This window comes from Abrus precatorius, unplaced genomic scaffold (genome assembly GCF_003935025.1).
Source record: "Abrus precatorius isolate BTA unplaced genomic scaffold, Abrus_2018 Scaffold10, whole genome shotgun sequence".
Classification (NCBI taxonomy): domain Eukaryota; kingdom Viridiplantae; phylum Streptophyta; class Magnoliopsida; order Fabales; family Fabaceae; genus Abrus; species Abrus precatorius.
In genome coordinates, this window is record NW_020874292.1 from 26,276,774 (window position 1) to 26,300,158 (window position 23,385).

A 23,385-nucleotide genomic window follows, 5' to 3' on the forward strand; every position below is an offset into this window, starting at 1 on the left:
TCATTATTAAGTATTGGTATGGTTATATGGATAATTGTCCTGTTTGTCTTTACTTTTCACGAGTATGTTACAGTGTAGTATATGTGGAGGATCGTTTCTCCACCAAAGGTTAGGATCCTCTGCAATGTCTAAAAAATTTTGCAAGAGTTTACCCAACAATTTTTATTTTTTTTTGCCATAATGTAAAATTTATAAGAAACAAGTACTTGATTTATCAATACCAATAAAAAATAGTTATATGTCATTGATTTATACTTTATTTTATAAATATTTATAGTATTAAATGGTCAAATTGATGTGCTATATATTAAATGAATAAATGTCACTACTTTTATGGATAAATGGTGAATATATTTTTAACATAATTCTTACAATAAATAAAAGTATAAAAATAACTTAATTAATGCATGTGAAAAATATCTTTGTTTCTTATATTTAATAAAAAAATTAGTAATTGTTTTTTTATAAATAAAACTGGAAATAATATAAATAATATTGTTTATTGAATGATAGCCTTAAGATTAGTGTTCTAAAATTCAGACTAACCCCTGATTCAACCAAAAACTAGACCTATGACTGGTTTGATCCATATCCTTAATCATTTATGCTTTAGTCAAATAGGGATTTATATATTACATAAAAATTTTCAAATTTTATACCTAACAGGATAGGTGAGAATCCAACGTGGATGAGTGAATAAAACACAAAGCACTAACCACTGAATCATTTGGTATTATCAACACACTAATCCCTATTTGTTCATAAATTTATTTACTTTAATTAATTAAACTAGTGACTCACCAGTTTAACCAGTAACTCAATCCCTTAACCAAGTTATTAATCAGTTTGAGTTTAATAACATTACTTCATTTGAAAATATCTCAACCATAAGCAATAACACTAACGTGTGTTTGATGATATCTAACTTATAACATCTCATGTTATTAGGATTACTTAATTATAAACATGTTTATAATAAATTTGAATTATTTGTGTGGTTAGCTAACATAATATGACTACGTTAAAAAATATGTAGTTTTCCTACAATGAAGGACTAAATAGAAAAAGTATAATATTTAAAAAGATCAAATAAGAAAAATATAAATAAAATAAAGTTTTTAATAATGTTTTTTATATAAAAAATTCTTTAAGAAAATTTTAACATAAAAGTCTAAATACAAAAAAATTAAAATTTTAAGTGACTGAAAGCTTAAGCGAAGTATTTTTACAATTTTTGATAAAAAAAAAAAAAGAAGAAAAGAAGAGTAACATCAGGGAAGAGGAGAATCAAATGAGTCAATGACAAGTGATTAACATATATTATTTAATTAAGTAGATTCGTAGATAAAGCAATTAATATTTAATTGTAAGAATCTTAGCCATAGAAAATATAATTTTTAATTAAAATAAAATATGACTAAATTATTAAAGGCTCATTACTGTCGGAATTGCAACTTCAAATTTGAACTGCATGCAATCTAATCCCTAGATTTATATAAGCACTGATTATACAGTATAAAATAACTTCTTCAAACAATATATCTTCATAACACCTCCTCTATAGTTGAATATCTATTTTAAAATAATTAAGGAAACAGCTACCATTCACTCCCAATTTTTTCTTAATAATTTTTTTTTCAATTTCGTGAAAATTTTAAGGTGACATTAAATAATTTAAATTATATACATGCATATATATATATATATGTATATATATATATATTACATAATTTCAAATATATTTAAGTTAAAAATATCATAAAAAATATTTTAAATTATGATTAAAAATATTTTTTCTAAATCACAAAAATTTTGTGATAATCCTTCTCAAACTAAGTAAAATTACAATAAAAAGTATATTTTGAAGATAACAAAAAATATTTAAAATTGAAATATATTTCAACAAATTATCCTCACATAAAGATATTTATAATTACTCAAATTCAAATTGAAAAAGAAAAGGAAATTACAAAAATGGGCGTACGTTTACAATATTCATCTATCGATACCAAATTCTCCTAATAAGTTTGTTACTATTATTTGCATCCAATCAAAAGTTGAAGCCTGTTGAGAGGAGAAACTAGAAAGGGAGTGAAAGGGTGTAATTTCAAAAACAAGGGCGCGTTGAAGAGCGCACACACCCAACTATGGAAGTTCCAAAGGATCAAATCGCTACTCTTCTCGACCATGGCCTCTACAACTCCGCTCAGATGCTTGTAACGTTCTACCCCTTTTGAATTCGCATTTGAAAATTTTGATTCCACGCTAAAAATGGTTCTGTTATTTTGATTTCTGGGTTGGTGCTCTAATCCTACTAAGTTGCTGTACTGAACAGGGTTCTTTTCTTGTTTCTTCACCTGCTGCAAATGCTGAATCTGCCCCACACCTCAAAACTGAGAGCTTGGTCTCTGCAAAATTCCATTTTTTTAAAATAATATTATCCCATTTTGTAAATTCTATGTTTTTGGAATTTTCAATCTTTGAAGAGTTCTTGGAAGTTCTTATGATAATTATTCATTCATTTATTTATTTATTTTTGTGCAGGTGCTACTTGGTGATTCATTTTTCCATGAAAGGGAGTATCGTAGAGCCATTGTAAGAGACTGTGCTATCTTTTTTTCGCCCTTTGCATATGCAGTTTGAAAACATTGCTTATTTGTGACTGTTTTTTACAAGCCCTTGTAAAATGGGTAATTGAAAAGTTTTCTTTTTGGGGTAGTGAAGTCCTAGTCTTGTCAATTATCATCTCATTTGTTGATGAGCAGCATACCTACAAGCAAGCTTTGCAATACTACAAGATGATTCCAAAGCAGAACATGGGATCTTCTCGGAGTTCATTGTCGTCGAACAGGTCTTCATCTCCGAATTCTTGCAATGTATCAGTGATCAACGAGAATGAGGTGAACTGGTGTATCGTGCTTCTTTGGTTCATGATAGCTGGATGGACTTGATGTGCTTTTAAGGTTTTGCAAGTCCAGATTTTTATGAAGCTTTTTATTTTTTTATTTTTTTCTTTTCAATCTCTTCAACAGGTGAAGTTCAAAATTGCATCGTGTCACTGTTTTCTGAATGAGAATAAAGCAGCTCTAGTTGAGGTTTGTTTGTTCTCTTCCTCTCTCCTTTCTACAGACCAGACTCATGAGAATGGATGTCCATGGTTGGTTTTTAAAACAATTCCTGTCGGTGTATTTTAAAGTGAAGAATGCTAACTCTATATATGGAGGGATTGGCAATGGAGAAAATGATCCTTAAATGCTATGTTGTGTATATTTTGTCAGTTCAGAGTGTGGCGTTTTTTAATGAGATGAGAAACAAAGGTTATGAAATTTTGTATTACATTATTGGTTTATTTTCAATTTCGTCATTCCTTACGATTTATTTGTGTCACTTTCACATTACAGATGGAAGGAATTCCTAGCAAAGCTAGAAATTTACCAATGAATTTGTTATTAGGGAAGCTATATCGAATTTCTAGGCATAGCCGAGCTGCTGTTTCTATTTACAAAGAATGTCTAAGGTTTGTAAAGTAAATATCTCATTCACTGATTGAACCTTAGATATGGCGCCAATAGCTTGTCTATAAATGCTTTTATGGAATTTTACAGTTTTAACTTATTTGTCCTAACTCCCTTGCATATTGACCTTTAGCCTTCGGGCATGATGTCCACTAGTGTCCTTGTGCCTGAACTGATAGCATTTGCTCTTGTCAAACTCACATTTGCAATGCTTGTTCATCCAATCACATATGTTTCCATTGTCTGAGACATAGTTATTAAATCTTTGATAAATCTGCTTAAGTAGTGCAGGCATGGCATTTTGATATCAGGTGACGGAAAAAATCTTGCTTTTCAAATGTCCTGTAAAGCCATGTAAATAATCTCAATTCAAGTTCAGTAGGGGGGAGGAGAGTGGGGGTGGAAGGAAAAACTACATATATGTGTTGGTGGCTTGACATCTTTCTCTCTCTGCTCTTTCATATCCTCTTAAAGATCATATATTATTTGCATTTTATGAACCTCCTTTCCATTTTTGAATTCTGACTGCTTGCTTTCTCTTTAGGTAGTATTGATTGTGTTTTGGACTTGTGGAATTGGCTACTTGCTTTAAGTTTTTGCTATCTTATTAATTTGCGACTTGATTCTAAGATGGAATTCTTTCTTGATGTCTTTTTGCCAGACACTGTCCTTATGTACTTGAAGCTATCACAGCTTTATCAGAACTGGGGTCTACTGCAAAGGACATCATTTCATTGTTTCCTCAGGTTTGTTTATAAAAGCTGGCAGAAATTAGTGTAACTGAATCTAAATAGGGGATCAGCTGTTGGGCATCTTCAAGATGATCTTTTGATTTGCAACGGAATTGGGTAGCCATCAAATTACACCACTTCTTCCTCTTCTTTAGGGAATTAGGTACTCAACAACAAAGAATAAACTTAAACTTCACCCTGTAGGCTGGCTGATGTGTTCTATATTGCTGAGGAAGGAGTAAGATGAGTTATTTATAACACTAAACCCTCTGGGTTAACAAAATCACTTTCCTTAGGTGGATTTTTCTTAGGTAGAGTTAATTGGTGGAAAAGAAGATGAAACAAATGTTAACGTAAAGTTGGGTCCTATTTTTCTTCTATTTCAACATATGCTTTAACCTCACTTGAAATTTTATCTGTTTTGTGGTCTGATAACCTTTATCTTGTGGTAATTCTGTGTGTATTATTGGCAGCTAACTACTTGATGAATTGATCTGTGTAATTAGAGTACCTTAACTAGCATTATGAAATTTCTTCTACATGTTTAATTGCAGTGGATGTGGTGGATTTATTAATAACTGATTACCTTTTATCGTGAAACTTATTTTTAAGTTGATTAATTTGTAAAATTGCAGTTTAATTGCAATTTAAATACTGTCCAAGAATATAATCGGTGTGCAAATGTTTACTTTCAGACTCCAAATAGAAGTGGTAGGGCTCCATTTGATCACACGGACTCATGTCGTTGGCTTCAAGTAAGTTGTACATAATAGTTCAAATCCTTGTTTGTCTATGTGCTACAAAGTACTTGCTGCCTTTTATCCGTTTAGAGATTTTTCGTTTTATGTTAAGCTATGCAGAGGCATCTTTCTTAACCTGCATCATTTATATGCTACATGGAATCCTTGAGAGCCAGCAAAAGATCACTGCTAGTCTAATAATGGATAAACAAAGATTGATATTTGCAACTATTTTGATGGTTTGGTGGTATATTTACAATGTATTTAGCTTGGCTTGTTGATGTACATATCTCTATGTAATAATCAACTGCAATGTAAACCCAATCATTCAGATATTTATCAGTTGTCTTGCCAGCTACTGATTCTTTGGCTAGCAGGATGATGCTCTTGGTTTTCTATGCATGATAATTATTTGGTAAGGATCATGCATTTTAATTGCTAATTTGGTGTTCTTCCTTGATATTGTTCTTGGTTGAGCTACTTGATGAAACTTGTTGTGGGCCTATACCTAACAGCTTAAGCTTTTGGGAGGGTTGGCTCTTGACATGGTTTTAAAGCATCTATAACCTAGTAATCAATAGTTTGACCCTCATTTCCCCATTTTTCTTTCTAAAACTGAATTTCAATCTGCTTCAAGCTTTCAAGTTAAAAGGACTTGTATGTGAAGGGGGCATGTTATAGATAAAAACTCATTCTTGCCTTCTTGGGATGCAACTAACTTAAGTTTTCAGGATAGTAGGTTCTGGACAGAACAGATAGTTGATTCTTATTTATTCCCTTATATGTTGCTTGGTTCAAAATAATACTTGCTGAGGCCCGAGGATATTAGTTAATAGAATCTGATCTTTTTTCATTTTATAATTAATGTCATTTGTCCATATAATTTGCAATTAACCTGTAACATTCAAGCATCAACAAAAACTGTCAAGGAAGGGTGTATTCTATATCACATGATTTTATTTCCTAAAGAAAATGACCATAAATGTAGGCATGGAAAGTTGGAAGCTTACTTTGTTCATGATTCTGGTTGAATTTTCTTTTCAATTTGGCATCATCTGTTTCATGGATTGTGCTTGTCAAAAGCCAGGCTAACCGTCTGAACTTACCATTACTGATTAATTTATTCCTTTTTTATTTGCAGCGCTATGTGGAAGCTCAATGTTGCATGGCATCAAATGATTACAAAGGTAAGATATTATATTTTATATGGAGTCATTTGGTTATTGATTCCATGCTCGAGTTTTGGAGGCTTAGAGTTGAAGAATCTCACGAGTCAACTTTGTGTGTTTTGGGCATTTGGGCCATTTTCTGACACTCAAAATGTACATAAATTCTATCATAAATTGTAGTAGTGTTTATGCAGCTCATTTTTCTGCATTATCTTTCTGGATTTTTTGTACTTTGTAGTTTCTACTATCTTTTGTGATGTGTCTGACACACTGACACATCCTGTTTTACCGTGTTTCAAATGTTGGCAGGTGGATTGGAACTCTTTGCAGACCTTTTACAGCGTTTCCCTAATAATATACACTTAATACTTGAGATTGCAAAGGTTAGGCTCACTGCAATGCTTTAAAACTCTGTAATATATTGTATACCCTTCCAACCAGGTTGCTTATGCACCTATTTCTAACTTTTCCTTTGGACTTTCTTAGTAAAGGTTTGCTTTGTAAAGCTGTTTTTGTGACAGATGGGTTTAGCTCCTCTAAAGCTAGTAGTTTACCTGAGTGAGAAAAGTAAAGCATCTCAACCGTTAATGAGAAAAATTTTACAAATAAGGGAGTAGATTTTATCAAATTCATGATTGTTATGCATGTGTTGGTAGTATCAACTATTGGTTTTTTCATTAATGATGAGGTTCCTTACTTTTTCCTCTGAAGTGAGAACTTACTTTGGAGGAGCCAAATCTATGACAGGATTGTTACTATTCCTTTGAGTTGACTGTTTGGAATTTTTTCACAAAGTGTTGCCCCTGTTGAAGGATTGCGGCCTTTCCCTACCATCATGGGGGGCCCTTTCCCCTATTAACTACTTTACATGAAATTTCCTTGAATTAATTACTAAACATGTAAATTCTGATGTATATTGTAAATGAAGGTTGAAGCTATTATTGGAAAGAATGAAGAGGCAATTATGAATTTTGAAAAGGTAATACAGAGTTATAGCTTATTATGTTAATATTTATCCCTGCTTCCAAACTTGCTTATTTACATGTGTTCATTGAGCTTATAATTATATCAAAATTTGGTGATCACAGGCCCGGTCAATTGATCCATACATCATAACATATATGGATGAGTATGCAATGCTTCTAAAGCTAAAATCTGATTATTCAAAGCTAAGCAAGTTAGTGCATGACTTATTGAACATTGATCCTGCAAGACCAGAGGTTTTTGTAGCTTTATCTGTTTTATGGGAAAAGAAAGATGAGATAAAAGCATTACAATATGCTGAACAGGTCTGTGTTTTTATTTGACATAGGGTGGAGTTGGTGGACTGATTTATTTTATCCAGTATATAATTGCTTACAATTGACTCATTATTTTGTAATTAGAGTATTCGGATTGATGAGAGGCACATATCAGGCTATATAATGAAGGTAATAATATGGTTTTGCATCAAATCATACGGGGATCTATTTATTTATATTTGTATAGAATGACAACATTGCTTTTTGTAATTTAATATGGCCATGTTGAGTTTATTCAGGGAAATTTATTATTGACAATGAAACGGGCAGATGCAGCTGTGTCTGCCTTCAGAGCAGCTCAAGAATTGAGACCTGATATTCGCTCATATCAAGGTTTATTATTTTTATACTGAGAATAATATATTGTTGCATGACTGCACCTCTTTCCTTGACATTCATGTATTCTGTTGCCGTTATCTGCTGCAAAGTCCCAATAGTAAAAATGCAAAAATTTACAGACTTTGACATGAATCTTAATATTACAGTTTTGGTTCATACATATTTGGCTCTTTCTAAAATGAAAGAGGCTCTATATGCTTCACGAGAGGCAATGAAAGCAATGCCTCAGTCTGCAAAGGCTTTGAAATTAGTAGGTGATGTGCATGCTAGTAATTCTGGAGGCAGAGAAAAGGTAACTTGTCATCAGATATTTAAAATTAGTATCTGTAAACTACTATCTTTACCATGTTTTCTTATGTGTAAAATATGCATTTTTCATACATAGGCGAAAAAATTCTACGAGTCTGCATTAAGGCTGGAACCTGGTTACCTTGGAGCTGCACTAGCTTTGGCTGAGCTCCATGTTATTGAGGGCCGAAATGGAGATGCTGTGTCATTGCTTGAGCGATATCTTAAAGACTGGGCTGATGATTCACTTCATGTAAAACTAGCACAAGTTTTTGCAGCGACTAACATGCTACTGGAGGCTTTGTCACATTATCAGGCTGCATTAAGGTTGATCTCGTATTCTGAAAATATCTTCAGGGAGTGAAATGTACATTTTTTTTCTCCTTGCTTTTTAAGGTGTTATTATAGAAGAATTTATTTTGGCACCACTGGGATTAAATTGGCTTCACTCTTAAGTCTAGACCGCATGTCCAAAACTATGCTAATAGCATGGGTCTCAATTATGGTTTTCCTTTGTACAAATATTGGGATTATAATAAGCTTTTCCTCCCCATTCTTTCATGTAGTAATCAAGTTCTTTGCAGTTAACTATTGATCCTGTTATTTTTTAGGATATACATGCGATGCATGTCTGTGCTCATGGTTTTACTATGCTTTTAACTTTTTGCATAAATGACAGGTTAAACCCCCAGAATGAAGCAGCAAAACGGGGTTTAGAGCGTTTAGAGAAGCAGATGAAGGTTTTCTCTTTTTATTTATTGTGTATTTATTTAAAAATAATTCTGATGCTTGATTATATATATCTCAAATTCTAATCACGCACTGCTGGACTATGTTATCTGAAATAAACGTGTGGTCTTCTCCAACATTATGGTTTGACTAATGGGTGTTGTACATATAACCTTGAAAAGTTTGAGTGAAGTTAAAATTTGTGATTTTGCCTTTGTAGGGAATGGATCCAGATGCACCACCTGAAGAAGATGAAGACAATGATGTTGAAGATGCTGATGGAGATCAAGATGAGACTGAACTTCTTTGAGTATCACTGTCCAAAGGAAATTTGTTCTGATGCACATTACCATGGAAATAGTTTAAAGTTGAGACTGAATTAGCACTAGCAGTAGGGTGGGAATTAACTTGGTGGCCTACAAGCTGTACTTCTGTTTCTTAACTACTGCAAGAGTTCTTCACATCAGAAAACAAAGGATTTCATTATTGCCAACTGTTGCATCTGGCAGTCATACCCTGTGGCTGTATAAGTATGGAATGTATGGATTAGATGGTGAAATTCCATGACCAGAATGAGTGAATGGTCGGGGTTGGACTTTGACCAGATGGTTGAGTTCCAGTTGGTAAGGCCAAGGATGTCTTAGCTGGAAGCTTGTGTTGTCTCCATTGTAAAATCATTTATGTTTGTAAAAGCTACGATATCACATATTTAGTTTTTCACTTTTTGTAGTATGACAATTGCTCATTGAATTGTTTTCATCATAAGTCAACGTGAGATTTCAAGTAGAGCTTTGCTCTTTATTCTTTGCAGTCTAGCTAGTGAAAGAGTAAAATGTGTCTATGCCCACCAAAAATGTTTGATGCCATAATTGATCTCTTATCTCGTGCTGTTTCATACTCGCGTTCCATTTTGATTTATTATTATATTAAAATTTTAATATCTCATTGTTGTTTTATTAATGAAGTAAATGCTTTAACAAAAAACATAAATTTTGTTGCCAACGATTAAAATTATATTCTTTATTTTTCTATATATGTATCTCATTAATTGAAATTCATTGCATAATTCTTATAAACCATTCCATTTTTCTTATTTACTCTTACTCAACCTCTCACTAGATGAAAGAAATCGCTTATAATGACATCATGAGTTTCATGTCTACCGGTTGGATCGTCCATCTGATTTGCCTAATGGAAATAAAATACATAATTCTATATAATAGTCTAGTTACAAAGTGGTGTTTACCCAAACCCTCGATATTTCATTCTACAAGACGTAATATATTCATATTAATATACAATTTTATAATTCTATAATAATTTATTAATCTATGTTATATTCGTTCACAACTCAATTATAATCACACCAGTGAATCGTATCTTCGCCACGTTAATGAGCTTTCTTAAAATAAGGACGGGTGGAAGACAGTGAATTCGCTGATTAAAACTTATGTACAGATCCAATTTTATCATACATTTGTTTTTGAGAGCAAAAGGGTAGTTCCTGTAATAGTGCAACGCTCTCCACCAACTACATTTACCTCATAATAGGAACACTATCTCATCATTTTTCGCTGAAGTTTATAGCCATCATTGACCATTCAAAAACTTCACTACACTTGAAAAGGTTTCCTGGGAGTAGGTGCACGGTTTTCCATTGATTGAAGTCTCTGTTTGAGATGAAAAACTTCAACCTACGCAGCCAAAAATCATGGCAAAGTGTTTGAGAAATCCGTGTATTGTGAGAACATTGAACATTTATCCCACACATTAAGAATTGAATGCCATTGAGAAATTAACACAAACAGCAACTCAATTTGAACATAGATAATTGGACATACAAAACAAAAAGATACATGGTTTACCAAAAAATAAAATAGTAAATAAAAGCTTATCATAAGATTTGCAATCAATCCAACAATGAACCTGTAATTGGAATGCCCTGGTTCTTTCTGCTGCAAGAACCCCTCTGGTAGAGTGCAACTCCTACTAAAACTTTACTCAGTCAATATAATATATCTCTTATAAAGTTATGCTAGTACTTTCCATCAAATGAAGTGTTAACATACCTTCTGTGTATCATCTAAAACAGCCTTGAGGAAAGCCACATCATGCTCAAGCCTTACATTGTCAGAGTGGACCATGTTGGATAGGTTGCTAGCTTCTTCTTGGGCTAACTCTGCACTAGCTACCTTCTCTCTCAGTGATTCCATCTCCTTCAGTGTGTCAGCCAATTTTTTCTCCATCTCCTGCCTGGTTTTAAAGGCAGATGCTAAGCTTTTATCAGCAGCTTCTCTGCTTGTCAATGCAGCTGCCAACTGTCCCTCCAGAATGCCAAATTTTCTTATTAGGGAAGTCAACTTAGTTTCATAATAAAGATGGATATTTGAAGCAGTGGGCAGTGCTCCTGATTTACTGTTTTCAGGGAATGACAAATCATCACTTTCTGGCATGGGGTTTTCAAAACCTATATTTTTTTTATTTGAACTCCCAGATACCAACACCTGTTCCTCCATGTTGGTCTTGGCTCCACTTATGCTCATGTGATTTCTAGGGTCATTTTGATTAGTTCTGTGACTATCTGCCTGAATTATATAACAAAGTACAATATTAGGATAATGCAAACAACGGTTATTCATGTATGCATGTGGAAATAGGGGGCGGATGGGGGATTCTAGGATATGTACTATTAACCATCATGGGTTATAACCACGTTAGAAGAGTATCAAAGCCTTCAAGGTGTAAAAGAAGTATTTTGCATTAAAGAATACAGATGATTAATGGGATTTCTGTTTTACCAGAGGGAAAGAACTTTCATCTTCTGAATGCTTGTCAATCCTAACATCTGCATCGTATTCTTCATGATGATCAAATTGCCTACGAAGAGAGGTGTTGGTAGGGAGAGAATTGGAATCTTGTACTTGCAGGGATTCTGACAGAGATTTCCTTTCAGAACCATGTTCAATTGCAGATGCAAGATTTTGTAGAACAACAGAGTTAATCAACCGTTGGGAAGAGACATTTTTAAGTTGAGAGGCCAATCCATCAGATAATGAATGCTTTTCAAGTAGTATAGATCTTGGACCTTTGGTAGAAGTTGGTTGTCTTCCCAGGGCTGATTCATCCTTTTCTGTTATCAACACTTCCACCTGTTACAGTCAAGAAGGAAATATGTTAAAACTTACAAGTTCAATAAGAATTAACTCACACATCGACTTTACAGAATTATGTCAAACCTGATTTGATGGCTCTTTTTTGGATCCCCCAAATGAAACAAGAAAGTCCTTTTCCTTGTGCTGCATCAGTACTAGGCTAAAACCCTGCTTATACAACAGATATTTGTTTTGAGCAATCTAGACGAAAGCACGGTCAAGCATACCAACAAAATGTTATTCAAGGAGGTTTAAGTCAGGAAATGGATATGTTGAACTTCTAATGCCAAATATAATGCATCTATAGTTTTGTTAGTAGTTAGGAAGGTACATTGTAAATATATTGATAGTGAACAGCTAATAAGTTGTACAACTACAAACATTTCTTGTTAAAAAATGAGACAAAATTAACCAGTTCATTAGGTTCTTCTAATGCTATTTTCCAATCAAAATTAGGGTTTCAACTTGGTAACCAGGGACAACATTAATGCAAACCTTTTAGCAAAGTAAAACATTATGTACTTAACTTTGTTTTTAATAACATTAATGTCCTTAAAAATGAAAACTAAATCATAGCCAGAGATTTCATCAGTTAATATTTAACTTGTCTAATTAAGTCTTCGCCACTAAACCACATTGGGAGCTTGTAACACTTATTCCACCAACTTGAAACAAAATGAGTTATAAAAACAATAAGATATATGGAATACATACATTAAGGAAAATCACTGTTAATTTGTTACTGTCAATGAACAAAAAGTGAAGTAGTAACATGAGGTAGAGTAAACATGACAGGAAAAATAAAAGGCCCACCTTGTTGGTAGTGATAGAAGCTGGTGGCGATGCAATTGCCACAGACCATTCGCTTTTTATAATATCATATATCAAAGTCTCTCCATGTCCTGGAAAGTATAGTGAGAAATTAGAATTTAAGAAAAAGAATAAGACAAGTTCAATGTGAAAGAGAAAGATGGTGACCATAGCTCAATGCATAAAAAAGCATCAATCCGATGATATATAAACAGAGTCTACTTCAAGAATATTATCTACCTCAAGTGCTTGTCTGCTTATTAATATACATTATATTTTCCTTCTTTCCTTTACTGTTGGAATTAACCTCCCCTTTTAGTAATCTGAACTTTTTACAATGTAAGTATTGGATCTCCAGTTCCCAAGGATCATTGATTTAAATGATGGGTCCAATTTTAAATTTTATCAGAAGTATGAAACTTAGAAAATACAAGGTTAATGATGGGTCCAATTGCTAACAAATTCTATACAATCAAAAGCATTTTAATGGTTAATGATTATTGGACAAAAAGGAAAGAGGAAGAACTCATGCAAAATAGCAACCAAGAATTAAATTGGTTACATTTATGCATAAACTATATTTTTAGAAGCTGAAAGAGTAAAAGAATAAGTTCGAAAGATAGAAATAAATAGCATGCGCTAATGTGAACATTATGATTCCTCCATTAAGAAAACATACGTTTTTTCTTGCTTCCACCCCCTGTAATATACCATTTAGTGCCACATAAAACACCACAGCAACCAGCTCTAGGTGATGGATGGAAACCACGTATCTTTATTCTTGACCATGCCATCTGAGGGAACAGATATTTTAAGTATACACTGAATTAATATTTAATCTGCATCTTGGAGAAATCAAAAGGTTTCACTGCATGGTATTGCGCTATAGAGGGCTCACACACCGTTTCAAAGTCAAGTGAATACAAGTCATTCAAGGTCCTGGATTTTGATGCCCCTCCAAATATATGTAGAATTTTACCATCATAAAGAGCTGCCACATGGTTGAATCTTGGAGAAGGTGCTGTTCCCCTGTAAGTCAGATAGTATTTTAGGAGGTACTATGAGGGAAAAAAAAAACAGACCATTACATTTCAAATGCAAAGAAACATTTATGTCAGGTTCTTATCAGTGGATAGTAGGTACCATGAGAGTCCAAACTTTTCTTTTTGAACTTAAAAAAAAATCATAACAAAGCCTAAACACAATTACGTGGAGTGAAGTGGAAGCCATGTCAGGGACTTGAGATCAAACATATGTAGATCATTCAATTTCCTCCTTTTAACGTCTTCTCCCCCAAATAATATTAAAACAGAGTTAGACCTAACAACAGTGTGACCACTGCGAGCAACCTGCCAAGAACAAAATCTTTGTTAGTACAGCCTAGATTCCAATGGAAAAAATTACATTATGATACATTAGTCCAGGAAATGTGTCATATAGTTTCATTGCAGAATTTGCTTGTATTTCCTATATTTTTTGTGTGCAATTGTTTAAGCTTGTGTCTTCCAGAGCAAACTTGTTAACAAATTTTAACTGACACAGAATTATTTCGATTGAGATAAAGAGAGAGTAAATAGAAGTATATGTGCTGAAAACAGTGTTTCAAGTTCAACTACACCAGACCAGACTCAATATTTATATAAATGAATGCAATAAATACAAAGATACAATTTTGTAATTACAATATATCTTTATGATACACTGAACCTAGACAAAATAATGCAAGTTTTTAATACTTACCATGATTCATGAATCATGATTTATTAAGCAATATGATTGGTAAGATATGTACATTGTAATCCAGTAACACATGCCCCAATACGTGGATTTCTAATACTATAGAAACATTTCCCAAGATGAATTTTCTACCACAGGAATTTGCAGTTTTATCAAATGAAAATTCCTACCGGTATGTCTCCCTTTGCTTCCATGAGTGACCAGCACTCTGTCTCTGTATCAAAGGCCCATACTACAAAAACCAGAAGGATTTTTAGCACAATTTTAAAGCATGAACTAGGACAAACTATTGCATATGTGAAAGACATGGGGCTGAACCAGAAATTTTGTCGCTTCCTGGGTCTGTTTTGCCCCCAATGAGGAGTGCTTTTTTCCCCCAAGAAACCTGGTCAAATCATCATCAAGCACAAGAGAATTGAGACTCAAGGTAAAGCATTAGTGAGTATAAATTTAAAAAAGAAGACCATTAAACGATATGAACTTAAGTCAGGGAAGCATGACAAAATGGAAGTGAAACTATAAGAGCATATAGCAGTTGCCCAGAATACCTTCCTTTTCCACCCAGATACATCTACCTTTGCTACTTTGAACTGTGTCCCTGGATATTTTCCTCTGATTTTAAGCATAGAATAATGTCTTTTTATTTTTATTTTTTCTTGTATATATTTTGGTAAGATTTTGATTAACTTAATCTTCAAAGTTGGAGGTCAAAAATTTCAATATAATATATATATTTTCATCATTTCTCCTCTTTTTTCTGCTTAATTCAGGTGGCTTTGTACAAAACCTATTTTATGTTAGGAATAAACTTCATAAAGTGTATACAAGGACCATGAGAGAAAAAGAAAAGAAAACAGAAAATTAAAATGGCATAAATAACATCAGATATAAAATGATAGAGAAAAACTGAAAAATTAGAATGTTACATGTGAAGATTGAAAGTGTTCACAAGGTCAATCAAAAACAGGTTCTTCTGTTTGCCTTGTATATTTTCCAAGAATAAGAGAATCATATAACACCATGTTAGGCACCAGCATGACAATGCAGTATTTAAAATAGAAATATGGGAAAACTATTATCAATTCCGAATGAAATTTGATTGTTTTATCATTAAGCAGTTCATTTATATCATACACAATTTGCAGATGGACAGTGTGCTTCAACATGCCAGGGTGCGCAGATTTCCTTTTTGGGTGCATATTCAAGTTCATGAACTTTGCATCATAACATACATGTTATTCCATATCTACGATGACAGAATCATCAAGGTCACTTGGATAGAACATAAATAAACATGTCAGCATGCTGAGCCTGAGAATATATTGTCAAGACCATAAATTACGGTACCAAACAATGACCCTTGCAAGCTGGAATCTTTAATGGCAAACTGCTCGGCGACAAGTAAAGCTTAGACGAAGCTGCTGTCCATGAAAATCTGTCAAAATTCAGCACCTGAAAACAAAAATGAACAGCATCCAGATCATAGTTTGCATGTTGAGCCAAGCCAACAACCAAATGATAACTTAACATAATTATTTGATGCTAAGCAATCTCCCTATCAAAAATCTTTCAAGTCCAAAACAAGAAATATTCCCTCACCTGCACGTCGTCTAACAATCCACTCCCGGATTCACCACCAACCACAATCATCTTATTCTCAATGACAGCTGCTGCATGCTATTCACAAAGAACAATAGTTAGTCTTTTTGCCACAACAACTCATACGTCACCACACATTTACAAAATTACATACATAGGACCGAGGAGTGGGCTTATCCCCAGCAATTGACAACACCATCCAATTCTCAGAGCTTCCTGAAGCACAAGTACTTATCTCAGGCGCAGCAGATGAAAAGTGGTAATCAATTTCCTCAGAATGACCACTTTTCTCTCCAACTCCATCACCCTGAAAGAAGCTACAAACTTAGTCAGCACAGCACACTCATTGTTTCTACTTTCATATTCAATCCACAAAAGAAATGAAGCTGAAAAACTCACACTGGAGTTCACATTTCGCTTGGGGTGCCTAATGGGACTTCTAGTTCCCTGGGTGGTGTCAGAAAGCTGAACCTTCAATCTGCTGATATCACAAAACAACTAAACATCAGCACTAAAACGAACTAGTTTTACCCCAAAAAATATATATTAAAAAAGAAAAAAACTTTGAAAAGAAAAAAAATCTTGACCTGCCAAGTTTCTTATGCCTACGAGAGAACCCGAACATCTTCTACTTTAAAGCTCAAAACAGAGCCACGAATCAAGTGAACAACAAAAAAGCTGAAAACAAACACTAAAGCTCTTCAAAGGATAATCACATTATCTTCGTAGTCAGAGAATCACTCTAAAAATTGTTCCTTTTCATTGCCCATAAAAGAACTACTACTCACTCAGCTTGGAAAACTCAAAGTCAAGTCAACGCTCAAAATCAAAGAGAAAAACAACAAACATTGTCTCAGAGACAAGAAAGTTCACCGAGTCCAGGCTGTTTGATTCCTAAGAAAGTTGGTGGGAATGAAAAAGAAACTCCAAACGGCACCCAATCGATTGTGTTATGTAGAAAATCTTAACATCAGACTCAGCATTGGGCATGGGCTGGAAACGGTGAAAAAAAACACACACACACACACACACACACAAACAGAGAGAGAGAGAGAAGGCGCACGTTAGCATCACTTGGTAGCAGTTTGCTGTCTTGATGCATGTGGTCATTCTGCTAGGATCTGCTCATGATACGGTGGTTGTTTCTAAATTACGCCAACGCGTTAAAAAACGAAATTACTCCCTCAACTTCATATACTAATATAACCATGAGTTATTTTTTTGGTAGATAAATACTAATAACCATGAAATATCACGCTATAAATACAATTTTTATCATCAATTAAAATTTATTAAAACTTATAAATTCATAAATAAAGTTTATAAATTAATAATAAAAGACCCCCGTAATTTTATAATTTTTAATAAATTTTTGCTAATCATAAAAAATATATATACTAGTTAAAGAATAAATAAAAATATTTTGCTGAACAAATAAAATAAGCTCACTTCCATGTGTTATAATAATTTGAATATAATTTTTAATAAAAAAATATTATTTATTAATTCATAAACTAGTAATACTTTAAAAATTATATTAAAAAAATATGTTATTAACATTTTTATACTAGTTAATTTCACAGAGTTGTATAGGAAAATTTATTACTTTAAAATAAAGCAAATTAAGTAAATAAATTAGACACAAATAGTTATATGTTAATTATAATATGTAGTAATAATTAACTTAATTTGAGTCATTTCAATGAACACTATATCTTCAAAATTAGTTAAAAAAATCAAATAAACATTGTAATTACTCTAGAAATAAGAATTAAGTACTTTTTATTATTTTATGATAATTTTTTTAATTTTTAATTAATATTCCTAAGTTGAGATTGATTAACATTATCTATTTAGTTTACCTACTTAAGTACATTACTTTGAGTAATATAATTAATAAAAGGATTTTTTTAACTGATATTTTTAGGGGTATTAATTAAAGAACTAAAAATAAAAAATGATTATTAAAAATTATAAACAAATATATTATGATATTTTTAATTAAAAATATTTTTTAACATTTCAATCAATACTATTAAAACACTAATTAATTTTTTTTTATTTAAAACTTGAAAGTTAGTATCGGCTGGTGTTAGTAATAAGAAGTTTTTAATTTTAAAAAAAATCATATTAGAATGTTTCAAAATGAAAAAAGGCAGAAATTTTTTTTTATCTAACTTAAGTCCATTTACAATTACTTAAGATAAATATGAAATATTATTAAAGTATTAGTTAAATAAAATTATTATTATTATTAAAATAAAATTTTGTTATATTAAAAGAAAAATATGAATTTCAGTGTTTAAAACTGAATTTAAATAAGTAATAATAATAAATTTTATGAAAAATATTTATTATATTTGTATACTTTTAATATAAGATTATTTTTTAAAATAGTGAAATTTAACTTTAAAAATGAAGATTAAGAAAATAAATATTAAAAATAATAATAACAGGGATGATATAGGGTGGGGTCCCGTGTGCATTGATGGATGCGACAGAGTGGAGCCATGCATGCATAGGGTGGGGCCTTAGGTGTCTCCTTGGGACGTGTTTATCTGTCTTGTGTTATGAGATGAACCAAGTTCAGGCCTCAGGCTCAGGTGACATACACAGAATCGCCACTTTGTTTCAATCATTCTTCCAGTTCAACGCACAAAACTCCTCTGAGAATTTTTGTGTGTGTGCTTCTTCTACCACTGAAGCTGTCTTAATGGGAAAACAAAACATCACTCTATTATTCATTTAATCATAACAGGGGAATGATCAGGTCTTTTATGTTTCCACCTGCGTGGGACAACTTTGTTTTTACACTTCTTTTCTTAAGTGCTAGAAACAGTAATGTGTTTCCATGCAAATTTAGATTTGAATAAATAAAGAGAAATTTGGTTGTAAAAAGTGAATTTAAACACTAATCCAATTTTTTAAAAAAAATTATGAACGAATAAATTAGTTTAAAACGAATGTGAATTTTTGGAATTAATTCCATGTTATCTTGGTAACATGGCTGAGGCTCATATGCTTTTTTAAAAACGAGATTCATGGAAAGGTTGATCATATCTTAATTTTTTTTTAGTATTTTTTTATTTTATTTTAAATTATTAAAAAAGGTTTTTTTTACTTATACCATTATTTATTATAAGTAACTTTATTTTATCATAATAATTGACAAAATTAATTATTTTTTAAGATTTATACATCACTATTAAAATGAAACGGAAGAATTATTTACTATGGAAATACAAAATCAGCTTAAGAATTTTTTTAATGAAATGATGTGCATGTGAAACGATGACTCTGATTAGTGTTGTGTCAGTACGTTGAATACTGGTTCTCGATTGATACAATTTTACTTTGGAATTGTCCGGAATTATCATTTGGCTGCTGCTTTAATTGACTTGATTCAAAGTGTGGAAGCATCGGACAAGACATGAGAGCCATTTTCTAGCTTCCGAAAGACGACTTGGTGGCATATTAATTTTATGCATCTATTTAATGACCTATGGTCTATGGATGAGGAATGAACGTAAGGGTTTGAGTTGCAGTCAAGTTATTTGAACGAGGCTACAAAAGTACATTTGCCCAATTATAAAGTTAATTAAGCTTTTAAATATACTAATAATGTGTGATAATATTTAGTAAGTTTTTTTTCCCTAAGTATTTAACATAGTAACATTTATAAAAACTTAAATTTGAGACTAGAAATTAAATTGAAACATCTTTATACTAATTGATTCTGTGTTCGATAATTAATATTTGAAGAAACGTTTTAGTTAGTCTTGTACTTGGACAAATGTGTACATGTCAATTTTTTTTTCTAATAAACGTGTAAATATCGGTTTATTTACCATAATCATGTCTATGAATTAGTTTTTTTTTATTAAAGTTCTAATTATTCAATATTGGAGATGCTAATGTACAATTTGCTAACTATTAAGTATCGATCCTATATGAGACTAGGTGTTTTCTGAACTTTTTCTACAGAAGTAACATAATATGAAAAGGATAATAAAAAAGCATGATTTAGCTTGATAAGATCATTTGGAGAATAATATTGATGCAAGTTATGTGTGGTTTGTTCACCCGGAAAAAAATTGACAATTTGCATTCAGAGCACCCAAACTTGTGACACCTACATAGGTTGTTATGACCAATTCGAATATTAAGTAAATATCTATATTGACTCATCAGATGAATGTATTTAAAAATAAAATTGGTTTAGGCGAAAAGTTGAATGTAGAAAAACTGATTTATTTATTCATATTTAGAATAACGCTATGACTTTTACTTGGTCAATTTAGTCACTAGCTAGTGGGTTTCACCTGTCTTTTCATTGAGAATAATATTAACTGGATTACATATTCTTTTTCATATAGTTTTTTCATATAATACAATTCTGGGAGACAGATGGTGTTGAAGGTGGTCCAACTCCATCGTGGCCATATCTAGAATACATTTTTCTCTAGAACCCATCCACCTTTCCTTAATTTAAGACTTTAAGAGGCTCTTTAACTCCAAGATATACATGTTCTATTAGTTTTTCTCTCTCTTTTCTTTTTCTAACTTCCCTATATAATTATGTGATGATGCGACAGAGGAACCATGTCTCTGACATGTCGTATTCACTTATACCAAAAGTTTTATTCTATTCGGTGCATTTGTCCCTCATCAACTATGTGAAAAAAAAAAGAGACAAGGTTTGTACCTTTAATGCCTTATCATATGCACAATTATTATTATTTTTGGTCTTAAAATATGCCATTATGCAAATAAAACTTGGTCTTATTTTGTTATGTTACAGAATTCGTAATGCATTACTCGTTTTAACAAATAAGCAAGTACCATGGCTCAGTGATGCAACTAAGTTTATATTGCTAGTTAACTCTTGGCCTTGCATCTGAAAATTAAAATAGAAAGTTTGAAGCCTCTGGTTGGATGTGTTTCAGGAGAGTGCCTTAGTAGATGATCCTAGGCAAAGCCAAAGATAATTTCCCTTGATTTCTTTCTTTTAACTGAAAAAGAAAAAAACAGGATTGGAAGAAGGATTTGCTTTATGTTCACACCATGACCACTCTTAATTTAGAGGGCTAACAAGTTATTGCTTTCTGTGCCCCCTTTTTCTTCTGTAATTTAAATCCAACTATTGCTATGGAAACACAAGTCTCCCTCCCATTCATTTTCCATGAGTCTATCTTTGCCTTATTTCGAATTTAGTATTGTGAAAATGCTGGTCAACCACTATTTACTAGCATGATCCTTAAACAAGCTGTTAAATTTTACATAATCTGCAATTATATCCAATTTATTATAATTAGCAAAAATACAAGTCTACATTCAATACAAAAAAAGGCTAATTAAGTTACAACTTAATCACTCTAGTTAATTAGCCTTATTATTCCAAAATTAGTAGCATAAACTCTATGCTAGTATACATACATCCTATAAAATATCTGGCCGGCTACTATATATAATTTCACCATTATACAAGTAACCAAAATAGATTTATTAGTGCATGATGAGAAAATCATGAATAACTAGTTTCTCAAACCCAAATAGCTCCTGCTCTCCTGAGCATTGGGATCAAGGTCCTGTTTAGGTGAAGGCTCATGACTTCATTGGCTCCACCTACAAGCTCACCACCAATGAACACAGCTGGCACGGAAGGGCTGCACCCTAGCCTTGAAAGAGCTTGCTCAATGTCTTTCCCTCTTGCCATCTCATCAAGTTCATGAACATTTGGATTCACTCCAAAGTCACCAAAAAGGGTTTTGATGGTGTGGCTCATGCAGCATGAACTTTTGCTAAAGATCACCACTGGCCTCTCTGATGCTAATTGTGTCACCGTATCCATTATGCTACTATGTTAGTGTACAAATTAAATATAGTCTCAAGGTTAACCAAGGGTGGAAACAATGCCAAAAGGGTTGAATATTGAGAGTGCTGAGGCAAATGTGAGTAAGGATATCTGAAGGTTTTTCAATGAGGAGTGCTTGAACAAGAGCCAAATGGGGTTTGCTTATATAGGGGTTTGAGGAATTGGTACGGTTGCTTTGGGGGATTGACATTGCTATAAGCAAGCTCGATAAAGAGAAAGATGGAGTGGCTGAGGAGAAAGAAGGAGAAAAGAGGGGAATGTTCCATTAGATATTTGGGTCCGTTTCTAAATTTTATTTGATCATTTGTTTGAAAGTGATTGATCCAAGTTTTCTTTTTATTGTAATGAATATTGTGCATGCATGCATACGGAAACAAAGATATACACCTTTGTACGGCTTCCCCCCCCCCCCCCCCCCAAAAGAAAAAGGGTGCATATCCATTTCATAATTGTTTCTTTTCTAGTGTTATAACTTTGTGCCATTATAACTTTTTTAATATGCTATGTTGGGGGATTTCTGCCTTATCTATCTTGGTGGCATCTGCTGCCTTGAAGAAAAGTTGAATTTATCCAATTGGGACCTCTTTTTTGCTATTAAAATTCGCATCAAATTCTAGAAAGGGAAATTTGTGTATAGTGACCGGATGCTAGATCAACGCAACAAATAACAACAGCTAATTAAGTTTTTTCTCATTATGTGAGATAGGTTGAATAAATCATACCATAAATTTTATACATGTATCAAATATAAAGATAGATTATAAGTTTCTTTTGGTAGAACTGTTTATACAAATAAAACAAAATAGAGGCCTATAAGTACTATGAAGAAAAACAAAGGAGGACTGGTCCTTGATAGCATTCATTTACAACAAGAAATGTGTAACCATTTACGGTAACCAATAACTTCGTATAAGCTTTGCTATGTATATTATTTTTATAATAACATTGCCTGAAAAATCTTTTCATAACAATTTTTAAAGTTTGTTTTCTATAATCTTCAACTACACATAAGCTTGTAGTGAATGACTACCTTTTAAAAACTTTTCCTAATCATCACATGATTTACCGCTTTGTAAAATACATGACATAATTTTCTCATAAAAAATGAATCAAACAAGAAAAAATTTATTCTTTTTTTCGTTTATATCAATTTCTTGAATTGAAATTGCGGTATAGTACGTGGTGGACCTAAGCAGCACGGTCACGGATATTGAGATAATTCAAATATTGACATTTTGAATCAAAAATATTTTGTAAATGTTAAAATAAAATAATAAAATGTTGACTCTTGATTTTAGGTATATTTTTAAAATATGTATGTATATATATATATATATATATTTTAAAATTAAGTGAAAAATAATTATAATTATATGCGGTGGATTTTTTTTTATATTTAT

General features: G+C 32.3%; 3 protein-coding genes across 7 annotated transcripts; 1 reads left to right on the plus strand and 2 right to left on the minus strand.

The window, feature by feature from the left end:
* Positions 1-2,023: 2,023 nt before the first annotated feature.
* On the plus strand, positions 2,024-9,655 carry LOC113870920 (anaphase-promoting complex subunit 7). Of its 4 annotated transcripts, XM_027507474.1 has the most exons (19): positions 2,058-2,216; positions 2,336-2,404; positions 2,545-2,595; positions 2,766-2,900; positions 3,033-3,095; positions 3,402-3,517; positions 3,807-3,869; positions 4,177-4,261; positions 4,942-5,001; positions 6,128-6,173; positions 6,465-6,538; positions 7,084-7,134; positions 7,244-7,444; positions 7,541-7,585; positions 7,696-7,789; positions 7,942-8,087; positions 8,181-8,410; positions 8,763-8,823; positions 9,033-9,655. In XM_027507474.1, exons 1-19 carry the CDS (start codon positions 2,148-2,150, stop codon positions 9,120-9,122), a joined length of 1,749 nt encoding a protein of 582 aa, XP_027363275.1. In that variant the 5' UTR covers positions 2,058-2,147; the 3' UTR covers positions 9,123-9,655. The 4 variants fall into 4 exon arrangements, with proteins under 4 accessions (XP_027363300.1, XP_027363275.1, XP_027363292.1 ...); XM_027507499.1 differs by lacking the exon at positions 3,807-3,869 and having other exon boundaries at positions 2,024-2,216; positions 2,725-2,900; XM_027507491.1 differs by lacking the exon at positions 3,807-3,869 and having other exon boundaries at positions 2,320-2,404.
* Positions 9,656-10,385: 730 nt separating this feature from the next.
* LOC113852455 (acyl-CoA-binding domain-containing protein 4-like) lies at positions 10,386-17,048 on the minus strand. 2 transcript variants are annotated; one of them, XM_027482734.1, is made up of 17 exons: positions 16,983-17,048; positions 16,698-16,760; positions 16,510-16,591; positions 16,265-16,417; positions 16,111-16,188; positions 15,859-15,963; positions 14,830-14,896; positions 14,682-14,743; positions 13,984-14,123; positions 13,677-13,803; positions 13,454-13,568; positions 12,778-12,866; positions 12,049-12,132; positions 11,611-11,961; positions 10,882-11,397; positions 10,739-10,798; positions 10,386-10,506 (listed from the first exon to the last, which is right to left on the minus strand). In XM_027482734.1, the coding sequence occupies exons 2-17, from the start codon at positions 16,733-16,735 to the stop codon at positions 10,426-10,428; spliced, it is 2,148 nt and encodes a 715-aa protein (XP_027338535.1). In that variant the 5' UTR covers positions 16,736-16,760; positions 16,983-17,048; the 3' UTR covers positions 10,386-10,425. The 2 variants fall into 2 exon arrangements, with proteins under 2 accessions (XP_027338535.1, XP_027338536.1); XM_027482735.1 differs by lacking the exon at positions 16,983-17,048 and having other exon boundaries at positions 16,698-16,851.
* A 4,576-nt stretch (positions 17,049-21,624) lies between these two features.
* On the minus strand, positions 21,625-22,086 carry LOC113852836 (monothiol glutaredoxin-S2-like). Its single transcript, XM_027483217.1, has one exon. It carries the CDS (start codon positions 21,959-21,961, stop codon positions 21,653-21,655), a length of 309 nt encoding a protein of 102 aa, XP_027339018.1. The 5' UTR covers positions 21,962-22,086; the 3' UTR covers positions 21,625-21,652.
* Positions 22,087-23,385: the final 1,299 nt, after the last annotated feature.

What these genes read in the sequence shown, in the direction of transcription:
- LOC113870920 (XM_027507474.1), top strand. Translation starts at nt 2,148, where the DNA reads ATGGAAGTTCCAAAGGATCAAATCGCTACTCTTCTCGACCATGGCCTC. An exon ending in ATTCTGGAGGCAGAGAAAAG is followed by an intron (nt 8,088 to 8,180) that starts GTAACTTGTCAT and finishes TTTCATACATAG; the next exon opens with GCGAAAAAATTCTACGAGTC. An exon ending in GTTTAGAGAAGCAGATGAAG is followed by an intron (nt 8,824 to 9,032) that starts GTTTTCTCTTTT and finishes TTGCCTTTGTAG; the next exon opens with GGAATGGATCCAGATGCACC.
- LOC113852455 (XM_027482734.1), bottom strand. Translation starts at nt 16,735, where the DNA reads ATGTTCGGGTTCTCTCGTAGGCATAAGAAACTTGGCAG. An exon ending in ATTCACTTGACTTTGAAACG is followed by an intron (nt 13,569 to 13,676) that starts GTGTGTGAGCCC and finishes CTGTTCCCTCAG; the next exon opens with ATGGCATGGTCAAGAATAAA. An exon ending in CTTCTATCACTACCAACAAG is followed by an intron (nt 12,133 to 12,777) that starts GTGGGCCTTTTA and finishes TTGTATAAGCAG; the next exon opens with GGTTTTAGCCTAGTACTGAT.
- LOC113852836 (XM_027483217.1), bottom strand. Translation starts at nt 21,961, where the DNA reads ATGGATACGGTGACACAATTAGCATCAGAGAGGCCAGTGGTGATCTTT.